We start from the raw sequence: 20,854 nt of genomic DNA on the forward strand, positions 1-20,854 counted from the left end.
TATTATTATATATATATATATATATATATATATATATATATATATATATATATATATATATTATTATAATATATTTTTTTTACTTTATTGTAAAGATTGATTCGTTCGTTATTTATTAAATAACTCTCAGACTCAGTTTGCAAGGGGCGAAAATTTTTTTTTGGGGAACCATTAAAAAAAAATTAACTCGAATGTTTATTTCAATCAAGAAACCCTAATTATATAATATAATATTAGAGAAACAATTACTGAAAAACGTGTAAAACTGTAACTCTATTAAAATTTAAACCGTGAAATAATAATTTACAAAAAAAATTTTTTTTTTTTTTTGAATCTGTCATGATAGCCATTTGAAAAATTTGAATTCAGTCAAAAAATTATTAAAAGCAATTCAAATTTTTGTACACTTAGATTTGTGTTAAACGCATAAAATATAAAAAAAAAAATTTAATTTCGTTCTATTTGTTAAATCTAAAATGACAAAGACTATATAATTAATTTTATTGTGTTTTAATCGCAAAATAATTTTTTTTCTCTCTCCCTCCCCCCTTCCCCCATAAAATTAATTTATAATTGTTTTAAATTTATTTATTTTTTTTTTTTTTTAAATGTGAAAGTATAAATTGAATTTTTCTTGCTGGTTTTTTTTTTCAAAAAAAAAAAAAAAATAAATAAAAAATAAAAGAATTAAGTTTCGGAAAACTGGGCGATGACCAAAAATGGACTCGCATAAAAATTGTGAGAAGAAGATTAGAATTTAAATGACCGAGATTTTATTATTTTTTTAATAACATTTAACGTCAGCTTACATTTAAATATTTTTTCCTAGATGCTGACGTTTGGCTTTCGTTTCTTTTCTTGTTTTTTTTTTTTTTTTATTTTTCGAAAACAAATTTAAAAATATCTTGGCAAGCTTTTTTTACTCTCTCACTTTGAATTTGTTCTCATGTAAAAAAAATTTTTTAGATTTTTGGTAGTCTGATTCATTTTCATTCAGGGGGCCCTCTCGTTTCCCCCCCCCTCTCTCTCTCTCTGTTTTAAAACAAAAAATTATTATTATTATTAACTTAATAACTTAATATGCCTTTATTTGATAACATGATGTTATTATCATTGAAATTGTTTTTACTGTTTTTTAATTCTCATTGAATTTTTTTATTATTATTATTATTTATTTGAAGTTCTTTATAATAATAATAATAATAATATGTATATATTTTTTTCGTAGCATACATAACTCTATAAATAACTTAAAAATAAAAAAAAATAAAAATTTAAAAACAAATAAAAATTAAAATTAAAGCTTTTTTTTTTTTATTGCTAAAAGAACAGAAAATAAAAAAAAATTTATGTAACATTAATATTATTAATTGCCTTACGTAATTAAATAAATTAAAAGTTTTTGGCATTATTATTATTATTATTAATATTAGAAATAGGATCACATTAAAAAAGCGTAAAAAAAAAAAAAAAACTTATTCACAAAGCAAAGTCAAAATTTAAAAGAATTTAAAAAAAAAAAAAAATTGGCAATTTTGCAGAAGAAGAAATAAAAAAAATAATTTTTCCAAGTTTCATTATCAGACACATTTTATCATTACGTTGTAGATTTTTTAAAAAATTTTTAATATAAATGTTTAAAAAAAAAAATTTAAATTTAAATTATTCTTTTCTACTTTATTTAATTGTAGTTATTACGTTAGGTATATTCCTCATTTGAATCGATCAGTCAATCAATCAATCAATCAATCAATCACGAGAAAAAAAAAAAATTTTTTAATTATCACTTAATAGGCTCATTGATTTTTTTTATGCATTGTTTGTCATTTATTTATTTTTTTGCAATAAAATAAATAATAATAATAATAATAATATTCAAATTCTATATTTTAGCTTGGTGCGGTGGAAATTTTATTTAAAATCGAGTAAAGTTTCCAACCGTTAATTTTTTTTTTTTTTTTAAAATACTATTTTATATTTTTAGTTTTCATTTTTTTGAATAAAATACAAGTATTGGGTTAAATTGTTTTAAGGGGGAGGGGGAGCGAACATTTATGCATACACATTGTATATTATTATATTGTTTATTATACTTTTTAAAAAAAAAGTTTCTCTCTATTATAATGTATTTAATCATTAGCCACTTGTGTTTGTTGTACGTGACTTTTTTTTTTGTGGTGTCAATATCAATAAAGTTTTCATTTTCCCGAGTCCATTTTCAAATTTTCTTCGATATCATTATTATTATTATTATTATTGATAACCCAACACTTTTCACGTAACGAAATAAAAATTTGTAAAAATTTTACTTATATATATATACGACTCATTGATTTTCTTTGTTCCACTTTTTAATAGTTGATAACGCATATCGTTTTTTTTTTTTTTTTTTAATAAATATTTTCGAAATTTTTTCTATGTTTTGTTTCGAAATCCAAATTTATTATCATAGTAGAATTAAAAAATTTCAAAATAATTGATTTGATTGATTTCGATTTTGGTTTAAATAATTTTTAAAATCTCAAGTAATTTTTTTTTTTTTTTTTTTTTTTTTTTTTCCAAACATTTACAGCTTGGGGTAATTCTCACCTTAAAAAAGCTGGAACCGCCATTGAAAATATCGAAAAAGATTTTCGAAACGGTTTGAAACTCATGTTGCTTTTAGAAGTGATCTCTGGAGAAACACTTCCAAAGCCTGATCGTGGTAAAATGAGATTTCACAAAATTGCCAACGTCAACAAAGCCCTGGATTTTATTGCCAGCAAAGGTGTTAAATTGGTGTCCATAGGAGCCGAGGGTATAAATTTTTTTTCTTCAAGTAATTAAAGATTAGATTTTAAACAACATTTAATATATATATTTTTTTTTTTTTTCTAGAAATCGTCGATGGAAACCTGAAGATGACTTTAGGTATGATTTGGACAATTATTTTAAGATTTGCCATTCAAGATATAAGCGTCGAAGAGATGACTGCAAAAGAAGGTTTATTGCTTTGGTGTCAAAGGAAAACGGCTCCTTACAAAAATGTCAACGTTCAAAATTTTCATCTCAGGTTGATTTCACCACCTTCATCCTTTTCTTTTTTTTTTTTTAAATCAAATTTACAATTTTTCATAATTTTTTATTTATTTATTTTTTTTCAGCTTTAAAGACGGTTTGGCTTTTTGCGCTCTCATTCATCGGCACAGACCAGATCTCATCGACTATAACAAACTTTCTAAAGATAATCCTTTAGAAAATTTGAACACGGCTTTCGATGTTGCTGAAAAGTATTTAGATATTCCGAGAATGTTGGATCCAGAAGGTAGTTAGCTAACTAGTCGGACATTAAAAATAATTTTTTCTTTCACAATTTCTTACATTATAAGATACGTCAATCCTACGCTCTTTTATTATCAAGTTCACTTTCATAATCTTGTATTTTATTATCAGATTTGATCAACACACCAAAACCCGACGAACGAGCTATTATGACTTACGTCTCCTGCTATTATCATGCTTTTCAAGGCGCTCACCAGGTATATCTTGGAGAGTTTGATTTTATTTTATAATTTTATCGAATATTTAAAAAAAAATTTGTTGACTAATTTTCAAAGAGTTAATTGATTAATCAGATACTCGGAAAACAAAATTTGTGTTTATTAGTATATATAGCGGACGGAAAACTGTTTGTTTAGTTTTTTTAAAAAAAAAAATTACAATTAATCGACCTAATTTCTTTTTTTTTATTAATAATTTTCATTTCAATGGCATGAAAATTTTCTTTTTTTTTTTTTTAATGTCGTCATTTAAAATTTATTTATATTTACCAATTACTAATCCAAATTTTTTTTCGTGTCTGATGTTTATTTTTCTATTACATTATTTTTGATCAATTTACTTTTTTTTTTTTTTTTACAAGTTTTATCTGAAGTTTTAAATTTATCTTGAAGAGAATTTAAATTATTATTATTATTATTTGGTAATAAACATAAAAAATTATTAAGGGTTATTTGACATTCCCTTTCATACCTTATAAAAAAATAAAGCATTAAAATGATTTTAAGGCTTCAGATAAAATAAAGATATTTTAAATTTTGCTTTTACTAAAAACTTGAACACAATTTTTTTTTTAACTAATACTGATCGTTTAATACTGATGCAATTGTTTGTTTTTGTTGTTTGTTTGTTGCAAATTAATAATAGATATGGTGACAACTGCAAAGCCGGATGAAAGAGTCGTCATGACTTACGTTTCATCTTATTATCACACATTCTCCGGAAAGCAAAAGGTATTTAATAATTAAATATTGAAATGAAATGTTTTACTTGTAAGTTTACACCTTACGAGTACAAAAAATTTAACCCTCGTCTTTTATAAACAATGATTGATTTGTAAACAACAAAAACTCAAATTGATTTTTTTTTCCATGGTAGTAATATCATTGATAAATACCTTTTTTAATTATTGTTTGCATTTATGTATGTATTAATTTACAATTTACATAATAATTATTTTACTATTTCAGGCTGAAACAGCTGCAAATCGAATTTGTAAAGTACTTAAGGTCAACCAAGAGAATGAACGTCTGATGGAAGAATATGAAAGACTTGCAAGCGACGTATGTTTTCAAAGAAATTTCAAAAAAAAAAAAAAAAATACACACATAAAATAAAGTACTCAGAATATTCATTTTAACTTATATAATTTTAGCTATTGGAATGGATTAAAAGAACTATGCCGTGGTTGGAATCGAGGCAAACAGACAATTCTCTGGCTGGGGTTCAAAAGAAACTCGAAGAATACAGGACCTATCGTAGAAAGCATAAACCCCCTAGGGTAGAACAAAAAGCGAAACTCGAAACGAATTTTAACACTCTTCAAACAAAATTGCGACTAAGTAATCGTCCGGCGTACATGCCAACTGAGGGTAAAATGGTAAAAGATATTGCCAATGCTTGGAAAGGATTAGAAACTGCTGAAAAATCCTTCGAAGAATGGTTACTGTCTGAAATGATGAGGTGTGAAAATTACTTTATTTACTTTATTTAAAAGAAGTTGTCCATGTTGCTAATGTTTTTATTCATTTCATCAGATTAGAGCGTTTAGAGCATTTAGCTCAGAAATTTAAGCATAAAGCGGATATTCACGAAGACTGGACAAGAGGGAAAGAAGAAATGCTTCAATCTCAAGATTTCAGACAGTGTAAACTCAACGAGCTCAAAGCTTTAAAAAAAAAACATGAAGCCTTTGAAAGTGACTTAGCTGCTCATCAAGACCGAGTCGAACAAATCGCTGCTATAGCTCAAGAGTTGAAGTAAACATTTGATATTTAAATATTTAAAAAAAAAAAGGGGGGGGAAATTTGTAAATAATTAATAAAATATTTTATAATTTTTTTTTTTTTTACAGTTCTTTAGACTATCATGACAGTGCATCTGTAAACGCTCGCTGTCAAAGGATTTGCGATCAATGGGATAGATTGGGAAGTCTTACTCAGCGCCGTTGTCAAGCTCTTGATGAAGCTGAAAGAATCCTTGAAAAGATTGATATTTTACATCTTGAATTTGCTAAAAGAGCTGCGGTAAGATAATGACAAACATTCTAGAATTTTACTTCAAATATCTCATTATTTTAAATTAATTTTGATGTATTTACTTGCAGCCGTTCAACAACTGGCTGGATGGCACGAGGGAAGATCTTGTCGATATGTTTATAGTACATACAATGGAAGAAATCCAAGGATTGATTGATGCTCATAATCAATTTAAAGCTACTTTGGGAGAAGCCGACAAAGAGTATAATTCTATCGTCGGACTCGTTAGAGAAGTTGAAACTATCGTCAAACAATATCAAATACCCGGAGGATTGGAAAATCCTTACACCGCTCTTACAGCTAATGTAATAATTTTCGTGCTGAGCTTTTGTATTCCCTCCCCCCCCCCCCGATGAACAAAATTTTTTATGATAATAATAATAATTAATTTATAGGATTTGGTTAAAAAATGGTCAGAAGTAAAACAATTAGTTCCACAAAGAGATCAAACCCTTCAAGCTGAATTTAGAAAACAACAAAATAATGAAATGGTGAGAAGGCAATTTGCGGAAAAGGCTAATCAAGTCGGTCCTTGGATCGAAAGACAAATGGATGCCGTCACTGCCATCGGTATGGGTCTTCAAGGTTCGCTCGAAGATCAATTGCATAGATTAAAAGAATACGAGCAAGGCGTTTATGCTTATAAGCCGCACATCGAGGAATTAGAAAAAATACATCAGGCCGTGCAAGAAGGAATGATTTTCGAAAATAGGTATAAATGTGATATATCATTCAAGTAAAATAATAATAATAATGATAATATAATAAAATGAATGAGAAATAAAATTTGTCATTTTGTTTTTCCCTTTTCTAGGTACACTCAGTACACAATGGAAACTCTTAGAGTCGGTTGGGAACAGTTACTAACGTCCATCAATAGAAATATTAACGAAGTCGAAAATCAAATACTAACGAGAGACTCGAAAGGAATCACGCAAGATCAATTAAATGAATTCCGAAGTTCCTTCAATCATTTTGATAAGAATCGTACTGGTCGCCTCGCTCCCGAAGAATTGAAAAGCTGTTTAGTTAGCCTTGGTTATTCCATCGGCAAAGACAGACAGGTTTTTAAATAATATAATTTTTTTAACTTGTTAAACGAGGAATGTTTTCAATAATTTTTTTTTTTTCTTGTCCAATCAGGGAGAAATCGATTTTCACCGTATTTTGGCCGTCGTAGATCCGAACAACAGCGGTTACGTAACGTTTGATGCCTTTTTAGATTTCATGACTAGAGAGTCCACCGACACGGATACCGCCGAACAAGTAATCGATTCTTTCCGTATTTTAGCGGGAGATAAGGTATTTCCGTATTTTTACATGAAATCAGGTATGTCATCTACTACACGAATTTTATTTTAATAAAAAAAAAAAATTTTTTTTAGCCTTATATTCTTCCCGATGAGTTGAGGAGAGAATTGCCACCGGATCAAGCTGAGTATTGTATCAAACGGATGCCGCCCTACAAAGGACCCAATGGTGTTCCCGGAGCATTAGATTACATGTCTTTCTCTACAGCACTGTATGGCGAATCAGATTTGTAAAACGAATAAAATAAAAAAATAGAAAAAAAAAACGCGGTTCAAACAAAAAAAAAAAAAAAAGAAATTTTAATTATTATGTGCCACGTACATATAAAATTCAAATTTTTTTGAATTTTTACCCTAAAAAAATATTTATTTATTATTATTATTATTATTTAATTTTTCGTTCTCTCAGTGTTTGGTTAATCTAAATATATATATATATATATATATATATATATATATATATATATAATTAAGGTACCTGCTTAACTTAAATGACGTTAACTTAATTGAAAATAAATTTTAAAAACGTCTTGGGAAAAAGAAAAAAATTCGAAATTATTATTATTATTATTAATTTTAAATGAAAAATAATAATTTTTAAATTAAATTTGTGCCAAAAAAAAAAAAAATTATTTTTTTAAGATCCCAGTAAATTTATTATTATTATAATTGCATTGTGTAAAAAAAAAAAAGAAAAAAAAAAACAAAAAAAAAAAAGAAAATGGTAGAATCTCAAAGAAAACTAGCAACATTCAAAATTTAAAAAAAAGGAGTCAATATTAATAATAATAATAATTGTTTAATTATAATTATAAAAAACCCATATCATTTTTTTTTTTTAAATTTTAATCAATGTTTAACTTATGGAAATTTTTTTTTTTTGGTTTCAATATGAATGAATTTTCAATTTTAACAAAACTAATTTTAAAGATTTATTATAATAATTATTAAAGAGAGAGAGGGAGAGAGAGAGAGAGAAAGAGAGAGTATTTATTGAGATTTTACCATAATTTTGTGAAAGTTTTTAATTTTGTGATTTTTTATTATTATTATTATTATCATTTTGGCTAGGAATTAATTAATTAATTTTATCTTTTTAAAAAGAGGGATAATGCCAGGTAGTTTTTTAAATATACTGGTAATTTAAAAAAAGGAAAAAAAATATTAAAAAAAAAAAAAAATTTGTTTAGTTTTGCGAATGTTTAATTTTTATTTTGTGTATTTTAAAAGAAATTTAACAGTTTATTTATTTTACATGTAATTATTTATCTAATTAAGCATATATTATAAAAAAAAGTATTTATAAAGTAAAATTAAATATTTTTTTTTTTAATACCTTACATAATATTTATTATGATGGATTTTTTAAGCAAATGTTTTATTAGATTTTTAATATGGCCGAATTCATTTTATTTATTCATTTTTAATTTCTTTTAACACCTGAAATTAAATGATTTGATATTTATTAGTGTGAATTGCTTTTTTTTATTGTAATTTTATTTGAAATTACTTTTTTACACAATGGCTTATCTTTAATTGAAATTTTAACGACTTTGATTAAGGAAAATTTTTACATTAACTGTATTAGGGACTTGAAACCAGAAAAATACCTGAACATTATCAATGTTCAGAATTTTTTCTAGAATAAACGTCTAGAAAAAACCGTTAAAAGTTCTTAAATTATATATATTTAATAAAATTTTGTTTTTAGTTTTATGCATAAATTCAACGAATTAAAATCAAATGAACTTTTGTAACTTCCTTAAATTGTTTGTAAATTTGGGAAGGCTATATATTTTAATAATTATTTGATTAAATGTTTTTTAATAATTAAAGCTTGTCATGTAAAAATATTTTCAAAAAATTTTTTTATAAAAAAAAATTTTTTGAATAAAAAAAAAAAAAGTCATAGAGATAAAAAAAAATCAAACGTTTGTCGTTAGCTAGATAAGTTGATCAGTTAAATTAAAATGGCGGAGAGTGAAACACTGTTAAGAGCGTTATTACTATTATTTGGAATATTTATAATATCAAATGCCGATGAAAATACTTTTAGGACAATAACCATTTCTAGTGATCTTATTAAAAAATTTAAAAACGATGATTATTTAAATGTTTTTAATGTAGAAAGTGAAATCGAAAATATAACGACTAAACGAATGAACAAGTCGTTACACTTTCAGAAAAGAAGAGTGCAGAATTCTGAAAATATAGATACAAAGGCAAGTTTTAAAACATGACTTTACATATATTATTTGATTATCTTAATGAAATTCTATTATTTAAATATGATATTTTGCATTCTTCCTTTCTTAATTTTATAAATTTCATTATTATGAGCACTTAAAAATGTCTTATTTGAAACACTCATTCTTTGATATCATATTTTTTTTAAACATTAACAATAAGCTTTTTAATCATAACCACCAATGGTTTGTATTAGTATTGTAACATTATTTGCTTTTTTATGTTTGCCTCATTAAATTTTAAGTAAATGATTCATATCATGCACAACTATATTATTAATCTTTTTTCCTCGATATGCCTAATTAATAAGAAAATAATTAATTAATTATTCGATAATCAAAAAAAAACTAAATTTGTTTATTAAGTATATGATATTTAAATTTTTTTTTAAAAATTTCAATTTATAATAAATTTGAAGTAAAATCAAAATTAAAAATTTTTGCTTATAAGAAAATTTTTTTAAAAAAAAATTTATTATTTTTTACCATTAGACATTATTAGTTTCTGTTTGAATTTGCACTAAACTAAGCAAAACTAAATTGCTTGCAAATGAATTTTTTTTTTTTTTTTTGTTTTAATCGTAAATATTTGTTTTGTGTAATGCTTTCATTTAATTTAAATTTTGTTTTTTTTTTCCTCCCCCTTTTTTTATATTATATTTTAAAGAATTAAAATTAATTTGCTTTTTAAATATATATTTTCAATTAATTTTGTATTTTTACTTCATGCCGCTTTGATGTTAATGAATTTGTTAAAATATTAAAATTTAAAAGCATTTTATAACATTTCGAAGATTCCTTTTTTGTAATTTCAGTGCAATGTATATAGTATCAATGATGTCGATATAATTGTTTTACATTTAATGATTTTTATATTATTACCATAAAATAATTATTTTTATTTTGAATTTTTTACTTTAATGATTAGATTTAAATGTACTTTATTATTTTTAAAAAATTCATTTTGGTATTTTTATGTTTAACTTTATTGATATAAGATGTTTTGAGCTATGAGATAAAAAAAAAAAAAAAAATACTTTTTATGAGTAAGCTGTGTTAGTAATTGTCACGTGCTTGTAATGACTAACGTGCTCGAGGAATTAGTTCATTTCTGACTTTATTTCCCCTTAAAAAAAAAAAAAAAAAAAAAAAATTTATATAGTTGTTTTTTCCATTTAAATTATTATTATTATTATTTTTATTTTTATTCCCACATATATAATCGCTACGGGTTTCACGTATTTGTTTCAGAGTTTTTCAACGTTTCATTCCAAGCTTTTTTTATATTTTATTCTTTAATAACGAATAAATAAATTTAATTGTTGCTATCAGTAAAAACTTTCAAATAAGTTGAGTCATCCCACTTAACGACTTTTTTTTTGGTGAAAAATCTTCTTCGAGTATCTTTTCAGCAGTCATTGTGGCATGACTCCAAGAATTATTTCCATTTTCATTTCTCATACCCAGGAAATTTAAATTTTCGAATCCCCCTATATTTCAAAGCTTTTTCCGCTTCTTCGTTAATATTATTATTATTATTTCCTATACAATACTAATAAAATTTAAGTTTATTTTATTTTAAGGGAATAACGTATGTTGTGTTCATGAATGTGTTTTTTTTTTGTTAATGTTGCTTGCTTCCAAAATGATAAAGAAATTTCTTTAAATCATTACTAAATATAATAATACGTTGATGTCATTAGAATTTATAGATAATTCTCATGTCATATATTCATTCTTTCTAGAAAATGATAATTTATTTATTGAATTGTTGAATTGGGATTTGAAAGACTTTATGAAATAAAAACAAAAAAAATGGAAATTTTGTGAAATGAACTGAATAAAATTTTAAGCAAGTGTTTTGCTGTTGTTGTTGTTGTTTGTTTTAATTGTATGATGTGAAACATTTGTTTGTTTGAAGCTTTGTTTTTATTTTACCTATTAAATCATTCATGATATTATTCATATTATTATATTATTAAGATTTTGCTGTATTGTAAAAGAGGATGTTATCCTAGGCCATTGACCAAAAGGATGACAGGTATTAACTTGCCACCCTTGTGGCTTGAGTGTTTGCCTCTACAAGGATTTGTAATTTAACTAATTTTTTTTTTTTTTAAATAACGAATATAAAAAGATAATTTACTTGGGATGTAATTAAAAGATCATTATGCAAAAGTAAATTTTATTGCAGGAAATGGTACTTTTTACAATAATTTTTTTTTTTGTCTCTATAATTAGTAGTAAATAAATATCACAGCATTACCAAATGCTGTTTGGTAAACAGTATTTGTATTTATTTTAAATTTGGGTCAAATGTTTGAAGCAAATTTTATTAAAAATCCATTAATTTAGTTTGGAAAATAAAAAAAAAAATTTGCAAGTTTTTTTTGATTACTTCCACGCTCCCTATATTTTTCTATCTTAATTACCCTAGTTTTTTTTTTTTTTTTTTTGCAGATAACTCAGTTAAATGACACTCATCAGCAATTAATGGTTCGATGGGTAGGAGTAGGAAGTGATGTTATTATATGTTTGGCCAAAAGCCCTCGAAGTAACATTCCTTCTGCGTTATACATTTCATATGACTACGGAGATACATTTGAAAACAAAACGGATCAATTTTATATAAATGACGGCAAAAAAATTTATGCCAGCTTAGATAAGTTTTATAATCATCCAACGTACATCAACCATGTTAGTTATTTATTCTTTCCTTTTTTATTTTTTTGCTTATATCCGACTATTTAATTTGTTTTTTTTTTTTTTTTTTTTTGTAGATTGTATTTGCAGATATTGTTAATAGAGTTATATTTACGACCACCGATAGTGGAAAAACAATTAAAAAAGTTAATCTTCCATTCAGTCCCACGGATATATCTTTTCAGGAGGATGAACCTTACACGATTTTAGCCCACGATAAAACAAAAATTACTAGAGAAGTACGTTTTTCTTTTTATTTTAAAATTTTTTGTGAAATTTTATTTTTATTTTTTAAATTAATTCTTTTTTTTTTTTTTTTACACTCAGTTATGGTTAACCAAAGACTTTGGTCAATCTTGGGATCCTATTCAGCAGTCAGTGAAAACATTTTATTGGTCTGGATCTTCAACCCCAAGCAGTCTTCCCCAAACCCCGAATATAATTCCTATGAAAGGCTATACTTACAATAATGACACAAGGTGAGTGTTTTAAATCGTGATTACGTATTGCAAACAACTTAAAAAGGGATAATTTATAAATTCTTTAACATCGAATTTTAGTTTATTATTATTCATCGAAAGAATTGAACCTTCACAAAAATCTACCGTACTCTCAAGTCCATTCGGGAACAATATTAAAGTCTGGATGTCTGACGTTGAAGATTTCAAACTCATTGGCGATTTTATGTTTGTCATCAAAGCTGCTGGCCAAGTATTTATTTATTTATTTATTTTTTCATCTAAATTTTTGGGAGTCTATTTGTCTTATTAATCATAAAATATATCATTGCAGAATAATTTAGATTTGTATGTGTCTTTTAAAAGGGGAAAATTCGTCAAAGCAATTTTCCCTTCCGAGTTAAATCGTTTAGGCTATCATTTCTTGGACGTTTCGGAGGGTCAAATTTTCGTAGCAGTTTCTCACACCGAAACCGTGTCTAATTTATATTCATCCCAAGCCATGGATGGCAATCATATATATTTTGCTTTATCGTTAGAAAGAATACTTTGTTTTTTACCGAATTCAACGTGGAAAGGTTCATGGTTGTCGTAAGTTAAATTAAATTTTTTTATTTCGCTCACTGAAATTATAGGTGAGATATAATATAGTAAATATGACTAATTGTTTAAGAGGTGTGACGGAAGAGTCTTTTGCTGATTTTCATAAAGTGGAAGGCCTTCGCGGAATATATATAGCGTCTCAAGTTCAGCCGACGGCCGATTCAAATAATATAACACCTGAACATTTGTTAACTTTAATAACGTTTGACAGAGGAGGAGAATGGAGGCCTTTGACTCCTCCTTCGGTCGATGACGACGGCTATCCTATTAAATGTGATGCAGTAAGATTTTTTTTTTTTTTTTCTCATTAGTAAATGTTTATTTTTTTATATTTTTTAACGGCTTAGAATTATTTCAGAATGATGGATGTTCATTACATTTGTCACAAAAGTTTAATCAGTTGTACCCAGCTATTAGATCAGTGCCGATTTTATCATCGAAATCAGCTCCAGGTATTATTATGGCAACTGGAACAATTGGAAAATCTTTAAAAGGTCACCCAAAAGTTTTTCTCAGCCGCGACGGTGGTTTAACTTGGCGTCAGGTATATTTTCCCGAAAAAAAAAAAATTTCAAAATTGAAATCTCACCGTATTTAATTAATAAAAATTTAATAAAACATGATTTAATTAATTTCAGATATTGAAAGATTACTATTTTTTCAATTTCGGGGATCATGGCGGAGTGCTCGTTGCAGTTAAATTTTACAGGAGTAATGTTGAAACCAGGGAATTACTTTATTCTACCGATGAAGGAGAAAAATTTTCGAGTCACGAATTTCATTCTGAAAGTTTAAGAATGTATGGTTTGATGACGGAACCAGGTGGAAACACGACTGTTTTCACCATGTTTGGAAGTCCTGTCGGGGTTCATCAGTGGTTAATAATAAAAGTTGACTTGAGAAACGTATTTAGTAAGTTATTCTCAAAATTTTTAAACTTTTTTTAATATTTAAATTTAAAATTTAGCAAAGTTTTAGGGAGAGTTGCTTTTTATTTTTTTTTCTCTCTCTCTGCATAAAGGAAAATAAAAACCATTTTTGAAAACTTTGAACTAATTAGTTAGTTCCAAAACATTTGAATTTAAATGTAACAAGTATTCTGCTTTTTCATAACAAAAAAAAAAAAATATTTATGAATTATGTGGATGAATAAATGTAAGAAATGATTTCAACGCTTGCACCATTCAACTTTATATATTTTCTAATACTTTTTTCAATAATCGACGAGTCATTTTCGTTCAGATGTTATCATAAAGAACCTCTTCAACAACCCGTAGTAATTGACTGTTCTGCAGTCGGGGGAGAGGAATGTTTAACTTGCATGTGTCCAGTTAAAAATGCTCCCAAAAAATTGTATCAAATTAAAGAATGTTCTAAGAATAGTTTTACAGTTGAAAAATTGAAAAGATGTAAAGATTGTGCAACATGTAAAACTGATCTTTGCAATGGTGACTTCCCTAAAAAGTCATCAGTCTCGTTTTCAAAGTTTTCAAAAAAATTTAAAATACGATCGAAAAAAAAATCTGATTTCAAATAATTTATAAAATAATTTCATATCCATATTATTATTATTATTATTATTATTATTATTAATATTTAATTTCTATATTCGCGTGCGTGATTTGTGTAAAAACATTTTTGCGAGGCATGTTTCATCATAACTTTCTTTCGAAGGAAAACTTTATGCCTAAACCTTAAATGAATAATTAAAAATCGGTGAGAAAATAATTACTTGAAATGTTTTTTTTTTTTTTTTTTACAGCAAAAAAAAAATTGTAATTTTTTTATTTTCACTGTATGATTTAATAATAATAATAATAATAATAATTTTGAATTTGTATGAGTTTTATTAAAATGAGTTTTTAATATTTTAGGTTATAATTGTACGGAAAATGATTACAAATTTTGGTCACCGAGTAGCAAATCAGGACCCAAAATGCCTTGCATTCTCGGGAGAAAGGAAACCTACGAAAGAAGAATAGCTCATTCAAATTGTTACAATGGTAAAAATTACAACAGACCCATTAAAACGGAAATATGCGAATGCGACTTTGAAGATTTTGAATGGTGAGTAATTTTTTTTTTAATTACGATTTTCTCAATGAAGTTTTAATTAAAAAGAATGTCGTGTGCATTACATTTTTTTTTTTTTTCTTTTAGTGATTACGGATTCTTACGAAGCATGACCCTTCAACACTGCATTCGTAATAAAACATTTGAAAATAACCCTTATGAGATACCATCATTTTGCCGTCCTGGAGAGTTTTACAATAGAACAAAGGGATATAAAAAAATTCCCGGGGATGTATGTATTGAAGGATTAGAGCGTAATTATCTTCCGGATATGCTACCGTGTCCATTGAAGTACTTTAAATATTTTTATTTATTTTTTTATTTAAAAAAAAAAAAAAAAACCAACGTGACTAATATTTATTATTTATTTATTATTATTGTTATTATTAGAGAAAAAAGAGAATTTCTTCTTGTTGCTCAAAGGGATCAAATCAGTAGAATTGATTTAAAAGATTTTAGCGTTGAGAAGTTACCAGTATTGAATTTAAAAAATGTCGTAGCCATAGAATTCGATATGAGGAATAATTGCGTGTATTGGGCCGATATAGTTTCCGATGTAGTAGGGGTAAATAAACCTTTTTTTTTTTTTTTTTGAAAAAAATTGTAAAGGTTTGTAAAGGTTTTAGTATTCGCATTTAAAAAAAAAAAAAAAAAAATTTCAGCGTCAATGTTTTAATAATGGATCTTCAAGTCCGGAAATTTTAATTCAAAGCCAATCGTCTTCTATAGAAGGTATGGCTTTAGATTGGGTCTCGAATAATTTGTATTTCGTCGACGGAATGAAAGCTGAAATCGAAGTCATTCGTACGGATATCAGTCATCAGGGCCGTATGAGGAAAACAATTCTGGGAAAGAAGCATTTGAAGAAGCCTAGAGGAATAGCCGTTCATCCGACGGCAGGGTTGGTAGTCTACCATCTTTTCATCACGATGTATTTTTACATTTAATTTAAAAAAAAAAAATATTTTTGTAGCTTTTTATTTTGGACGGATTGGGAGTTGGAAGAACCCTCGGTTTCTCGAGCCTATCTCAACGGTTCAAACATTAAAGTATTATTTACTAAACCCGTTGTAATGTGGCCTAATGGAATTACAATTGATCACATCGCCGAACGAATTTACTGGGTGGATGCTCGACTCGATTACATTGCCAGTTCCGATTTAAATGGAAAGCGATTCAAAAAAATTGTAGCAAATGATGTACGAACGTTTATTTAATTTAATAATTAAACTATATTTCTATGCATTTGAATAACTAAATTTATTTTTTTTTAGGAAAGGGCGAATCATCCCTTTGGCGTTGCCGTTTTTAAAGACTACGTTTACTGGGATGATTGGAAACAGATAAATATTTTTATGGCTGACAAAGATCATGGCGTCGGCATAGAGCCTTTATTAAAAAATATTTCTGCTCTTATGGATTTAAAGGTGTAGCATGCGTGGATGAAGTTATGTTTTTTAAATGTTGGAAAAAATATTTACAAGTGATTATTGTGCATTTTAGGTTTTTGCCCACGGTTTTCAAGAGGGAACGAATCCTTGCGGTGATCCTGCTCTAAACAAATGTTCTCATCTTTGCTTCGGTGGACCAGGAAATACTTATTCGTGCATGTGCCCGCAAAATATGGTTCTTTTTGATAATAATTGTTATTGCATTGGAAAAAAACAACCAGACGAAAATGGTGCTTGTCCCGCTGTTGAACACACGTGTTCTCCAAATTATTTTAAATGCGCCGACGAAAAGTGCATTCCCAAAAGTTGGGTGTGCGACAAAGAGAAAGATTGCAAAAACGGTTTAGATGAAGTAAGTTTCAGAAAAAACTTAGCTTTTTTTTTTTTTTTTTTTTTGTTTTTTGCGTTCAATTTTAAAATAATTAAATTAAAAATATTTTTTTTTCAGATTAATTGTCCTGTTAATTCTTGCCCTAGCAACATGTTTGCTTGCCCATCGGGTCAGTGTATAAATTTATCTTGGAGATGTGATTTTGACGTTGATTGCAGCGATGGTGCCGATGAAAAAAATTGCACATATCCAGAATGTTCGGATGAGGAATTTAGGTATTTTAAATGCTTGATTTTTATGAGAGATCAGCCTTATTTAAAATTAAAATAACGCAAAAAGCTTTTTTTGGTTTCGGTTAGGTAAAAATTCTTTTAAATATTAAACAATTTTTTATGCGATTATTTTTTTTTTTACTTTAGATGTAAAAATGGTCGTTGCATTGAGGCTCGCTACAAATGTGATTCAGAAAATGATTGTAAAGATAATTCCGATGAAGAAAATTGTCCGGTACCTGCAAAGAACACAACTTGTAAACCCGACGAATTTAAATGCGAAACTTCTTGCATACCTAATTCATGGCGTTGCGACGGTGATAAAGATTGCGTTAATAATGAAGATGAAACAAATTGTACGATGGGAGCTTGCGATTCTTGGCAATTCCAAGTAATTCCCTTCATATTTTGATTTCATTTTATATTTAAAATTCTCTAAAATATTAAATTATGAATTTTTTTTTAGTGCAAAAATAAAAAATGCATCTTTCAAATTTGGGTTTGTGATAATGAAGATGATTGCGGAGACAACTCGGATGAACTTGATTGCAAATTGGAAAAAGAAAATACTAAACACAATCAATCTCAAAATTCTTGCAATGCTTGGACTTTTAAATGTGACAGCGGAATTTGCATTCCCTTATGGTGGAAATGCGATCAAATAAACGACTGTAAGGATATGTCCGACGAAATAGGATGCGATTCGGCTGTTTCGAATTCGAAGCCAACTGTTCCAAACATTCCGCATCCGAAGACTCCAACGTGTAAAGAACATCAGTTTAGGTGTTTTACCGGTAAAAGTTATTTTGATTCATTGATTTTTAAAATCCTAAGGGTCATAATAATAATTTATTATAGATGCATTTAAAGTACTTTTTCTCTGTTATTTAATTTGTATAGGTGAATGTATTGAAAATTCATGGGTTTGCGACGGGATGAATGATTGCGATGCAGGGGAAGATGAACTTAATTGTCAAAAAGATGAGAAATGCGAAAGCAATCAATTTTTATGTCGGACGGACGGCTCTTGTATTTTCCTTAAACAAGTTTGCAATGGAAAAGTTGATTGCCCGGACGGATCGGATGAAAAGGATTGCGAAACGGAAAAAATTCTTCCGAGTAAATTATTATTATTGTTTTTTTTATTATAATTGTTTTTGTGTTTTTTTTTTTTTTTTTAAAATTATTTGTGAGAATAAAAAAAAATTGTTTTTTCAGATCCGGCCACGCCTAGCTGTCAACCGGGATTTTTCCCTTGTGACGGTTCCCGTTGCATCCCTCTTGCTTACGTATGCGACGGCGATCAAATTTGTTACGACGGTACGGATGAAACCAATTGCGAAAATTTTAAACGTGTTTATCAAGTTTTGGAAATGGGAGTCGATCACAAGAGTATAAATTCTACGAGTTTTCTTTTGTACTGGTGGATTTCTTTACCGGAAAACATAAAATTTCAATTTCTTCCATCTATATCCGAGGTAAAGTACTTTTTTTTTTTTTTTTTTTTTTTTTAAAATTTAAAAATACATGTATAATAAAATATTAAAGTGAGTAAGTAAATTTAATTATTTTAACGAATTACAGAACATTGATAACAAATTAAAAGAATGGAAAAATATGTCTTGGATAGAAGATTCTGAATATCGTTTTGTCAATTTAAAACCTTACACCACGTACACCATGACAGTTTATGTGAGATTAGCCAATGAAACTGAGGCTTTTCCAACAGCTGAAAGAGTTGTATCCACAACACTGGCGGGAGGTAATAAATAAGGATTTTTTTTTTTACTTTTAATAATAGTTATTACATTGCTATAATTTTTTGGTATTTTCAGTACCCTCTCCACCCAGGGAAGTTAAAGTCAAGCAAATCTCTTACATGTCAGCGGAAATATCATGGCTTCCGCCGAAAATACCGAACGGGCCGATTAATGAGTATACCGTCAGAATGACGCCTCCTGTACCGGCCATTTCCAAATCGGTTATAGGATCCACTACTAAGCTAGTCATCAAATTTGAATTTGTTCAAAATCAAGAATATTCTTTTTGGGTGAGAAATACAAGGAATTTCATAATTATTACATAATTTTTTTTTTTTTTTTTTATAACGGTTAAAAATATTAATTTTTTAATAATAATAATAATAATAGGTAACGGCTAAAAACAACGATTTTGAAAGCAACGTTTCAAATCATGCAGTTTTAAAGTTTGATTCTTTGGCATTTATGGAACCGGTTAAAAATCTCGCGGTTTATGGTATAACTGAAAATACGGTCACTTTATCTTGGGATCCTTTGACCAATGTCGATGGCTATTGCATTCAACCATTAATTCCGTTCGATCTTTCTTACCCGAAATTGCCAATGATCAATACTACGAGTGGTGTTTCGTCGATTACGAGTAAGAATTTTAAAAAAAAAAAAAAAAAAAAAAATATATATAAAAATTAAATTGTAGCCATATAATAAATATTTTGTTTCAGTAAATAATCTTGCTCCAAATGTTGCATTTAAATTTGAAGTAAGTGCCTTCAGAAAGAATTTCATTGGGCCGGCATCTAGTGTTGAAGCCCAGACTCGAGGTATATCGCTTCCAGCCATAACTGGACTCACTGGGAAAATCGTTCCCTCGGAGGGTACCGCCGTACATCTTTCTTGGGACAGTCCTCAGCATCCGTTTAAGGTTAAATGGTCGTACGGAATATATAAAGCAGTAAGAATGGAAGAACTTTTTAAAGGTGAGTATAAAAAAAAAAAATTCACGTTATTATTAAATATATAATGAGTGTTTTTGTGTCTGTCGTTTCATTGTTTACAAACAAATAATACGAACATGACAACATATATTTATATATTTTTTTGTTTTAGAAACTCCAATAGTTGTTTCCAATCTGTTTGCGACCGTTTCTAATTTAGAAGCTTGCGAATCTTATTTATTTAATGTGGGATTAGTAAAACCTTTAGGAGTCGGACCTCTTTCTCCTCCATTATTAATTACAACCTCGTTTAATAAAAATGCTCCGCCGAAAAAACTCAGCGTCAAACCTCATCCGAAAGATGAAAATTCGATGATAATTCAATGGGAGTCGAGTTGTAAAGTCGTCATGGAACCCATTGGCTACGAGGTAAGGTTAAAATATTTTCAATTTTGATTGTCAAATGAGTTTATTAAAAAAAAAAAAAAACTTTCAGATTGTGGTTACGGAAATCAACCTTAATAAATCCTCATCGGTAACGTTACTACCTAAAAATGACACTAAATTCGAGCACACGTTCAATACTCATTTCGGAGGGAGGTATAGCATCGTGGTATCGACAACCGCTGATAAATCAATACCATCGTTACCCGTTTATTACGACGCACCGGAAATTCTTCCTCCCCATCAAGTTCAAGTTTTAATCAACGGTAGCAGTTTCTACGTTTTGTGGAGGCAAAAAGAATTACCAGAATCTCTTGAAAGTTCCTCGTAAGATGCTTTTTTTTTTTTTTTTTTTTTCACGACGACCTTTGCAAATCAAACTGTTTCATTTAAAAAATGTAAATCTTTATTTAATTTCAGGTACAAATATAGAGTGTACGTTTCCAAAGGGAAGAAGAAGAAAACTTATTTATTGGAGTAATTTGAAATCTCTTTAATTTTTAATGAAAAAATTTAAGGAAAACTGTAGTTACCCCCCCCCCCTAATTATTTTATTATTATTATTATTATTATTATGTTTAAACTTTATTGAATTTAAAAGAAGGAACAGTATAATGTAAAAATAGTTTAGTTTAATTTTCTGATGTTGATTGTATCGTGCCAATTTTACCGACATTTTTTTTTTTTTTTTA

The 20,854-nt window shown here is 27.5% G+C and overlaps 2 protein-coding genes across 2 annotated transcripts in view; both read left to right on the plus strand.

Moving 5' to 3' along the window:
- Window positions 1-7,120, plus strand: part of Phum_PHUM299510 (alpha-actinin-4, putative) — a gene marked incomplete at both ends in the record, with an annotated part of 10,789 nt that extends 3,669 nt beyond the window's left edge. Inside the window, 14 exons of the mRNA XM_002427118.1 lie at window positions 2,573-2,797; window positions 2,878-3,052; window positions 3,144-3,304; window positions 3,433-3,518; window positions 4,206-4,271; window positions 4,509-4,601; window positions 4,694-5,001; window positions 5,076-5,297; window positions 5,393-5,564; window positions 5,645-5,881; window positions 5,972-6,288; window positions 6,391-6,640; window positions 6,720-6,878; window positions 6,962-7,120. Of these exons, the coding sequence (XP_002427163.1) occupies window positions 2,573-2,797; window positions 2,878-3,052; window positions 3,144-3,304; window positions 3,433-3,518; window positions 4,206-4,271; window positions 4,509-4,601; window positions 4,694-5,001; window positions 5,076-5,297; window positions 5,393-5,564; window positions 5,645-5,881; window positions 5,972-6,288; window positions 6,391-6,640; window positions 6,720-6,878; window positions 6,962-7,120 (2,630 nt within the window). The remainder of the gene's footprint in view (window positions 1-2,572; window positions 2,798-2,877; window positions 3,053-3,143; window positions 3,305-3,432; window positions 3,519-4,205; window positions 4,272-4,508; window positions 4,602-4,693; window positions 5,002-5,075; window positions 5,298-5,392; window positions 5,565-5,644; window positions 5,882-5,971; window positions 6,289-6,390; window positions 6,641-6,719; window positions 6,879-6,961) is intronic.
- Window positions 7,121-11,625: 4,505 nt separating this feature from the next.
- Phum_PHUM299620 (uncharacterized protein) lies at window positions 11,626-20,643 on the plus strand (the record flags this gene model as incomplete). The annotated part of the gene is made up of 27 exons (XM_002427119.1): window positions 11,626-11,829; window positions 11,913-12,074; window positions 12,163-12,314; window positions 12,396-12,546; window positions 12,628-12,884; window positions 12,967-13,177; window positions 13,255-13,440; window positions 13,535-13,808; window positions 14,771-14,963; window positions 15,057-15,260; window positions 15,360-15,534; window positions 15,632-15,870; window positions 15,943-16,168; window positions 16,244-16,396; window positions 16,473-16,772; window positions 16,869-17,026; window positions 17,171-17,414; window positions 17,490-17,817; window positions 17,924-18,142; window positions 18,242-18,501; window positions 18,608-18,785; window positions 18,859-19,073; window positions 19,174-19,423; window positions 19,506-19,760; window positions 19,891-20,147; window positions 20,215-20,489; window positions 20,583-20,643. 27 exons carry the CDS (start codon window positions 11,626-11,628, stop codon window positions 20,641-20,643), a joined length of 5,787 nt encoding a protein of 1,928 aa, XP_002427164.1.
- Between the last annotated feature and the right edge of the window lie 211 nt (window positions 20,644-20,854).

This window comes from Pediculus humanus, genomic scaffold, assembly GCF_000006295.1.
Source record: "Pediculus humanus corporis 1103172107682 genomic scaffold, whole genome shotgun sequence".
Taxonomy (NCBI): domain Eukaryota; kingdom Metazoa; phylum Arthropoda; class Insecta; order Psocodea; family Pediculidae; genus Pediculus; species Pediculus humanus.